Consider the following 9,500-nt stretch of genomic DNA (forward strand, 5'->3'; position numbering starts at 1 on the left):
GATCGATACACGCCGTTTCTTTATCTTCTGTACCTTTTTCGCCGCCCTCTCTCGTTCTCCTTCTTTACAATTAGACGTCTAGTACAGCTTATTTTCCCAGAAATTACTTAGCTCTGACGACTGTCTGATGAACACACCTCATGGAAAAATAAACTCTGATGCTAATGAACCAGTGCAATGACGTTTGGTGTTACAACACTCGGCAGAGACATAAAGATCAACGATCATTTCAAAAATATGAATGCCGATAACAACACCATCATCATCAACAACAACAACAACAACAATAATAATTATAATAATAATAATAATGATTCCAATTTTTTGCACAAGGCCAGCAATATCGGGGAAGGAGTAAGTTGACTCCATCGACCAAAGTGCTCACCCGATAGTATTTTATAGACCTCGAAAGATGAAAGGCAATGTACACCACGGCGGAATTTGAACTCAGGACGTAAATTCGGACGAAATGCTGGTATCAATGTTGTATGGCCCACCGCCTTCACAACACGAATAACAACAGCAATAATAAGAATAAGAATAATGATTAGAAGAACGATAATAATAATGATAATAATGAAAGAAATATTAATAATTAACAGTATTAACGTTAACGATAATAACAGTAACATTATCTGCATCAACGAAAACCAACAATAACAATATCAGTCGCAAAGGCAAGAATAAGAACCATAACCACCACCACCACCACCATCACAACAACAACAACAACAACAACAACAACAACAACAACAATAATGATAATATTATTATCGTTTCTAATGTAGACACTAGTCCTCAAAGTTTGTTTGGGAGAGATTTAGTTCACACCATTGAACAAAATATTTGACTGTCATTTTATCGTATTGATTGTGAATAGATGAATGTATAAGTTGACATCGGTGGAATGTGTACAACAAAGAAGCAGGAACAAAGGTGGCAAGTAATATATATATTTGACTGTTTAAGTATTTGGTTGGCTCACCGGCTTAAACAAGACACAATAACAACAGCAATAATAATTGTAATTTCAAATTTTGGTACAAGGCCAGCATATTTAAGGGGAGCCATTTAGTCGTTTCCTTCAGTCGTAGAAGTATTACATTCATAGATCTTGAAAGAATGAGATGCGAAGTCGATCTTGACGGAAGCTGAACACAGAACGTAAACATGAGGAAGAAAGAAATGTAGCCAAGTATCTTCTTCGACTCGCTAACGATCGCGCTAACGTAACCCCTTCTATTAGGTCTGAAATTTTGGTATGGTGTCATGTCGATTGCATCGACCCCAATATTCAACTGGTACACATTTAATCGACCCCAAAATGCTGAAAGGCAACGTAAACCCCGGCGGCATTTGAACTCGGAATATAAAGTCGAGAAAAATACATCTAAACATTATTCCAGACTCGGTAACGATGCTGCCAAATATGATAATAATAATAATAATAATAATAATAATAATAATAATAATAATAATAATAATAATAGTAATAATAATAATAATAATAATAATAATAATAATGATAATAATAATAATATTAATAATAATAAGAAGAAGAAGAAGAAGAGCACAGAAACAAGAATTATTTAGGTCGGTCGGAACAGTTGAATAAATCGATTTCCCTTCATGACTGGTGGTTTCATTTCGGTAAATCCGAATGTATGATAGGCAGCATTAACCACAACACAACTTCATATGAGACCGTACAGACGAAACAAGAAACATAATGCATGATTTCATATGGCAGTCCTTTTCTCGTAAAAGTACAACACCTATTATACAAAAAATCTGGATCTGAGATCTATACGAAATCGTATTCATTTGGTCTGTGTTCTCATACGCAAACTGAAACGAGTGAGCAATGCGTTGTATTATAAAACAAATTATATTTTCGGAAGTATATCATTTACACTGAACACCTTGTGCTGAGCACTCCAACCTTCACATATGCAATACTTAGGTGGATCAAAACAAGGAGACATCTAGGAACTTGTGTTTGCTCGCTACTCATTTCAGAAGTTCCTATAGAATAATGAAGTTCGTGTGTACTGGGATTTAACAATGAAGCAATATATGGTTATATTCTCTCTCCCTAACACATTCACACACACACATATATACTACAAGCGAAGTGAGAGACTGGGAAAGTTTTCTGTGTGTAAATGCTTTTGAAAATGTAGTTTGCCGTTACAAGTAACAATCTAATACGACTTTTACACACGCACACGCACACGCGCACACACACACACACACACACACACACACACACACATAAACAAACACACACATACACACACACACATACACACACACAAATATATCACATAATAATGTGTATACAATCTGATATTATTCTTAATTAGGGGATCATATTATGAAACAACATTGTCAAATGCGATATATCAATGTTAAAAATTAGATTATACATAAATATTTTTGCTTGTACACGTTAATAAACAGCAATAACAACATTCAAATTGTTTGTTAAAATTTCAGAAAAAGAATTTTACATCGAAATACATAAAGCAATGTAAACATTGAAAATCTGAGGAGGAGAGAAATATTTCTAGAATGTCATACATTGATTCCATGTGACATGGTATTCATGACAATAGTATTTTGTTGAGTGTCTGTATTATTTCGCTTTGTTTCTAGGAGGGCGTGTCCAGTTCGACGATTCCATTTCTTTTTCGAGTTATCAAATAATAAGCATATTTCTTTTTTGAAGTTATCATTTAGCCATCCATAGAGAAAAGGATTGATGCATGAAGAACTCATGGCAAAACTTTTAAGAAACAAGTCTGTTACTTTGAAAAACTTCCCTTTCACAAGATCGGGGTCAAATTCAACAAAAAGACTGAAAATATTCCATGGAAGCCAGCATATTGTAAAGAGTGTAACTATAGATACAAGAATCCGATTGGTCCTCTGACTTCGTCTATGCTCAGTTTTTTTCACTGGCCTGTTTTTCAAGACAGTATAGATACGACTGTAAAGAATTGAAGTAGCAATAATGGGAATGCAGAATTGCAGCAGAAATACAGATACTGTATAAACTCTCCTGATTACTTCTGAAGGCCACTCTTCGCCGCAGAGTGTTTTATCAAGTTGTATTGCTGGTATATTCAATACAACAAGCTTACTGTATATCACCATAGGAATAGCAGGGCCAATTGCCAGAAGGGCTATTAGTAGTGTTAAACGAAGCGCCATTTTGTTACTCATCCGCTTTCTAAAAGGATAAACAATTAGAATATAGCGATCAATTGCAATCATTAAAATACACATAGTTGAGTCGTATATAGGTATAGCAAAAGATGAATTAAATACAGTACACATAATATTTCCAAATACCCAGTTGTCGCTGAGTTGATAATGAAGTTGAAAGGGTAAATTAAAAATACACATGCCAATATCCGAGATAGCTAGGTTGGCAATGAAAATGTTTGTGACTGAATGGAATTGTTTGTTAGTCATTATTATTAAAGCTATAGTTATGTTACCAAAAATTCCAATTAACATGATTAGTACGTAGACAAATATTATCACAATTTTCCATTGTAATTTTTGTGTATAGTCATATTCCATCTTGATAGTAAAATTATTATCTTCAAAATAATCTTCGGATAAATTAAACTTTTGTAAAAATTCATTATATTTCAGCATGTTATCCATGTTTATAGTTACGATAAGCAAAGACCCAAACAATCAATCAAACAATGTCTGTCAGTGACGCATTTGTCGATCTTTCTGAAATTTATGTATGCATATATATCTAAATGCTGGAATACAGTCAATTAGCGTGCTCTCCGGAACTTTAATTTGATCAATATAATAAGGATACCATCGGTATCAGGAAGATAATTACATAAATATTGTTGCGGTAAGATTTATTCAAAACAGATGTCACAATAAGGAATTATAAGAGGTTACCTTTACATTTCTATACGTGTCGGTTGTCCAAACGGCGCATTATATACAGACTTGCCTGTACGATATATAATATTGTTATTTAACATTTGCATTTGTCGATAAAAACTGAAACCAAAATAGCAGGGATGTTATCAAATCTTGATTGGATTAACCTGCCCAGATGATTTCATAAGTGGCATATATATATATTTATATATCGACTAGATCAACCTTATAGTGATTTGCACTTAGCTATTTATAATCGACACAATTTCGAGCAATTTGTGCTGTGACATATTTTAAAATTAACATCAGATGTTGAAGAGAAAGATGATTTTCTTGTTATCTTATATTGGAGAGTGTATATATTCTATTCCATAGTAACATATTGATATCTAACTTATTTTGCAATTAGTTAAATGTCGGGATATGTAAAGTTATGAATGGTGGTAAAGAGTATTTCTTTCTTGGTATAAACGAAAATACCTTTCATCGTATTTCATTTAAGGTGAACTAAAGGATTTTCAGTACACCGAGTAATATGAACTTGATAATGAGTTTAGAGTGAATCAACGGCTAAATTTACCATGTATTTACAGTAGTCTTTGCGCATAAAATATTGTTTTCGAGGTTATGAAATATATGTGAAAAACTTTTAAATAATATAACTTCCACGTTCTTGTAATAACGTTAAAGGTTCTAAAATATAAGTATTTCCGAATCGTTTATTCTGTGAACGTGAGACACTCTTGTGAATAAATCATATGCTGACTTACAAAGGAAATCAATTTGAAAAAGCAAAGATACGTATGGATTCTTGGAAAATACGCCAGAGAATGCAGAAAAAAGAATGATAAAAGGTAACTGTAATACGTCAGCGAGTAATATATGAGGATTTCATGAATAATATTCAATTAATTGTTCAACTTGGTGCAATTCCAGGATTTCAGGTATCCAGAGTAGGATCATTCACAGGGATTTAGTTCTGAAATAAAAAAAAAAGAGAGAAGAGAATAAGATAATGTTTTTAAATGTCAAAAAATGTAACGATAAAAGGAATTTTATATTATCATAATTAAGGATCATATATAAGATTGTGTATATATGTCTATACATGCATATCGAACACTCTCAGATATTGCGATGTTTCAAATTGAGTTTCTCTGATGGAGTGTTAGATACATTACACACAACATACCTCAAAACAAGAGAGTAAGTATTTATTCTGAAAACAACACATTGACAACAAATAAAAAAGAGGAGAAAACTTAAACATAGTACAGCACGTGTATCCGCTATATATATATATATATATATATATATATATATATATATATAATTAACAAGAATGTACAGGTGTTAGTTTATTGGGGGTCGTTTAAAGCGGCTGCATTTAATTGATTAATGAAAGCAATACATCAATTTGAAAGACACCATTCTCGTCAAACAAACGAGAAAACATTTTTAACAAATTTGCATTAATAATGGAAACCAAAATATTTACGTTGGTTCCGTTTGTTATAACTTTACCAGAAGGAGTTTAGGCAATAATGTGTACCTTGTTAAGCCTACTACAATTTAGAGGCATAGTATGGGGGGGGGGGTCAAGATAAAAGGAGTGGTGAGGTACTTACTTATATTTAGAAGACTTTATGTAGTGTACAGTCTTCAACCATTTACAATTAAATCTATTGCAATTCATCAACTGTATTCTAGTTAATTATGTTAAAGCAATTAATGGCAGACAATCTAATAGACTCTCACTTTTCTGGAACCATATATCTAGATTTATCTGCATAAAAGTAGCATGTACATATTTAGATCATGAAATAAAGGGAATATACTTCTTAGATATGTTATTATTATAAGGACCATATAAAATAAAAAAATATATATGAATTGAATAAAAATAAAAATAATGATACCTATGCAAACGAGTTTATAAAATATACGATACATAGTTATACTAAATATGAGGGAGGAGACTTCCAATTTTGAAGGGGTAAGTGTATAATATAATTATTGAAAGATTACAGATCAAAGGGGTTAAGGGGAAATAGAAAGCAATACTACATAGATTTTGAGATAATAGAGTGTATGTTATGAATGATATGACACGTCGGAGAACTCATGCTACCAGATCATAGTATGATATACTCATTATTAACTGCTTATAAAGCATTTAAATTTTACGGGTAATCCTATGAACACGTGATACTCTAAGATTTAATTATGAATTAGGTTTTGTTTATCTCTATATTTGAATATTTCATATATCCCCATACAACGTAGTTCCCATCCATATCGGCTGTTTGTGTATGGCTGAGCTCCACGAACTATATCCCATTTTAGGCTGAATTTACTATTACTATCATTGAGGTCTTAGATTATCGAAGATATTGAGGTGCTGCTGGCTTAACGCCTAATTCTAAAGGATGAAAAATGGTTATTTGGACTCAGAACACAAGGCCAGACGAAATACCGTTAAGCATTTCGCCCGGCGAGCTAACGATTCCGGCAGCTCGCTACCTTATGGTATTTATAATAATAGGTGGGGGGGATGTACGAAAAAACAACAACAGACGAGGACAGGTGGTGTAAATAACAAAAGGATGTATTAGTATGACGCTCGGGAATACGGAAAGTCTTTGACGTTTCGAGCTACGCTCTTCAACAGAAAGAATACGGAGATAAGGAGAAAAAACACGGAGAAAAAAAAATTGAATAGTGCATATCTAAGAACTTTTTTCAATGTACCAATATAATTTATATCATAATTTCATAATTTATAAAAAAAATCCTTATATCATTTATATTTTGATTTATCCTTATTTTTGTCTGTATTACATGAATTTGCAAAGAAATATTTTATCACAGATTTTATATATTTTGTACTTTAAATTATTAAATTTATGTATATATATATATACATTTGTACAACTTCAATAACTTATAAAGTGCTTATAATCTCTCTTCATAAACCTTACTGTATAATACAATATATTTTATAGTCAAAATTACACATTATACATTATACATCTGGATCCTTTGCCAGAAGATGGTTCGCTCCAGTGCTGGCAATTTTATCAGAATGAGCCATGCATTGTTAACCAGCTAGGGAAAATGTCCTCTTAGGGTTAAAAAATCGCAGTAGAGTCTCTTAGAGAGATTTTAGAATAAGTAGTTTTGCTCGTCATAATACAAGTGTCCGGGACAATATCCATTTTATGAAACATATAATGTTTGCATTTTGTAAAGACCTTGCTTCATTTAAATTTTCGTCTTCAAGATGATCCATAAAAACCTTCATACATAATTTCATTACGAAAATATTTGCATATCTCTATGATATTCTTTGAAATACATTTAATATAAGGTAGAAATGGAGAATATTGAAATTAATTTTGAAAGCGTTTCACATGAAGCTCAGTAAATAGTTCTAATTTAATTACTTTGCGGCTTATCATTACTTCAGAGTGAAATTTGCCAAATCTAAGATTTCAAATACATTGATATTATAAGCTATTATAAACTGCCAATTTTACTGAAAAAGAAATATGAAAATATAAAGGTTAGCGGTTTATACGTGTTTTGAAAAGATTAATGAATAATTGCGTAGTCTAATGCTAACGTCAGTGGTGGTAGTGTTGGTGGTGCAGATGAGGAGGGTCAGATATTAATAATGATGATGACGATGATGATGGTGATATACTGATGACGATGACGATCGTGACGATAGATTTGGTGATATCCACGATGCTGCTGCTACTGCTGCTGAAGTTATAGACGACGATGAAGACGCCGGCGACCACGACGATGATGAGGATGGCGTTGATAATGGTAATTCGGCTGATATACCTTCTAGTCTTCATCAGGTGTCTTGGGGAAAATTTCGAACATGGGTTCTAATTCCTAAGGTATTTTACGATTCCACTGTCTGGAATCGAACACGGACCTGAATAATAATAATAATAATAATAATAATAATAATAATAATAATAATAATGATAATAATAATAATAATAACATCGAAAAATACCTTTGGAATGAGAACTCAGGTTGGAAATTTCTCCAAGATACCTGAGGAAGGCTGGAGGGTATATCGCCGAAACGTTGTGTTAACAACAAACAAGATGAGGACAAATATCTGCCAAATGTAAATAATGTAAATAATGTACATATTTCCTCAACTTTTAAATATAGAACTGATTGAGATTTGTTTAATATTTAGGTCATTTGTTCATTACAAAAAATCTATTTTAATATAACCGCTTATTTTCAGCCTAGATACACGTGAAAAATAAATAGATTTTAAACTACAAATCCTGGGAATATCCTGTGTTTTACCAATGATTAGTGAGTATTATATGTGTCCGTTGGTTGGTAGTGCAAGTGTCTAAGTGAAGGCGAATGGCAAACAGTAAAAAGGGTGAAGGATTTGGAGACAATGGAAGAGGAAGTAATGACAAGCTGTATCTGGTGACTATGAAATATATAGAAACGTCGACGCATCACCTTGTATGATACTCCACATGAAGCCTGTATATAATATTAACATTTAGATTAACAACAGCTCTTGATGAGGGCGGGTATGTTGACGAATAGCATCGAAAGGTCTTTAACAAACAACCGACAGATTAACCAACATATTAAACAAACGACCGATTGATTAGTCAGATATTGAACAGATTGACTAACAATAAAGAAGTGATATGGAAACAGTGCATGTGTTTATCATTACTGACATAAGGACCCTCCGAAGACACAAACACATTAAGAAGAAAGTTTTCCTAAGATAACAAAAGTAAATATCTATTTTTCAGCGCAGAATATTTCCGAAGGAAAATTACAGCCTTTGATTAAGTAATCCCGTAATTTCGGCAAAAATGAATTATTTTAGATAGGGGCATGTTCATTTCCCTATATTTCATCGAATGCATGAAATTAATACTTAGAGGGAAAGCATTAAAGTTTATCGCGTGAAGGGCTTGCAAAATAAAAATAAATTTCAGAACAAAAATTGAAATCACAGCTAATATTAAAAGAGATATGCAGAAATAACTCAAAGTTTTTTGCTTGATTTCTAAAAGTCATCCAGGAATTTTCGAAATGATCATAAATCACAGACCAATGCATATTGCAAATTCGCATTTGTAATAATAAATACATCAATATAAAGACACAGAAGTATCACTTAATGTAACGATGAAAAATGAGGTGACATATATTGCATTATCTTAGCATTCTACTAGATGGAAAGGTTGTCACATAAATTACTGGATGAAGTATATGTTTAAAATGTTCTATGGGGAGTTTGTCTTGGAATTTGAATAATTTTTTACATTGCAATAAATTAATTTTCACAATAAATGGTGGTATAAATTAATGCTTTAAACATATGATACGTCTTTATTGCAATCGTGCTCTGTCGTGATATAACAATCACTTAAATAAATTAAAGTTTCTCAATTTCACCTTCAATTAAATCATAGTGATGCTTATATAAATGTCTTGCCTTTAAGACATTTAAATAACTAGGATACGTTTTCAAATATAATGTTAGCAGAAATTTCAGTAACATTTCT

At 32.1% G+C, this 9,500-nt stretch overlaps 2 protein-coding genes across 2 annotated transcripts in view; both read right to left on the minus strand.

Moving 5' to 3' along the window:
- Positions 1-2,577: 2,577 nt before the first annotated feature.
- LOC106877896 (prolactin-releasing peptide receptor-like) lies at positions 2,578-3,678 on the minus strand. The gene has a single exon (XM_089353068.1). The coding sequence runs from the start codon at positions 3,676-3,678 to the stop codon at positions 2,578-2,580; it is 1,101 nt and encodes a 366-aa protein (XP_089209194.1).
- The window catches only part of LOC149135460 (uncharacterized), a 294,917-nt gene continuing 289,094 nt past the window's right edge, over positions 3,678-9,500 (minus strand). Inside the window, exon 7 of the mRNA XM_089353069.1 lies at positions 3,678-4,900. The gene's annotated coding sequence lies outside the window, so the exon portion shown is untranslated. The remainder of the gene's footprint in view (positions 4,901-9,500) is intronic.

The sequence above is a fragment of the Octopus bimaculoides genome, chromosome 5 (assembly GCF_046866305.1).
Source record: "Octopus bimaculoides isolate indiv1 chromosome 5, ASM4686630v1, whole genome shotgun sequence".
NCBI classification, from domain to species: Eukaryota; Metazoa; Mollusca; class Cephalopoda; order Octopoda; family Octopodidae; genus Octopus; species Octopus bimaculoides.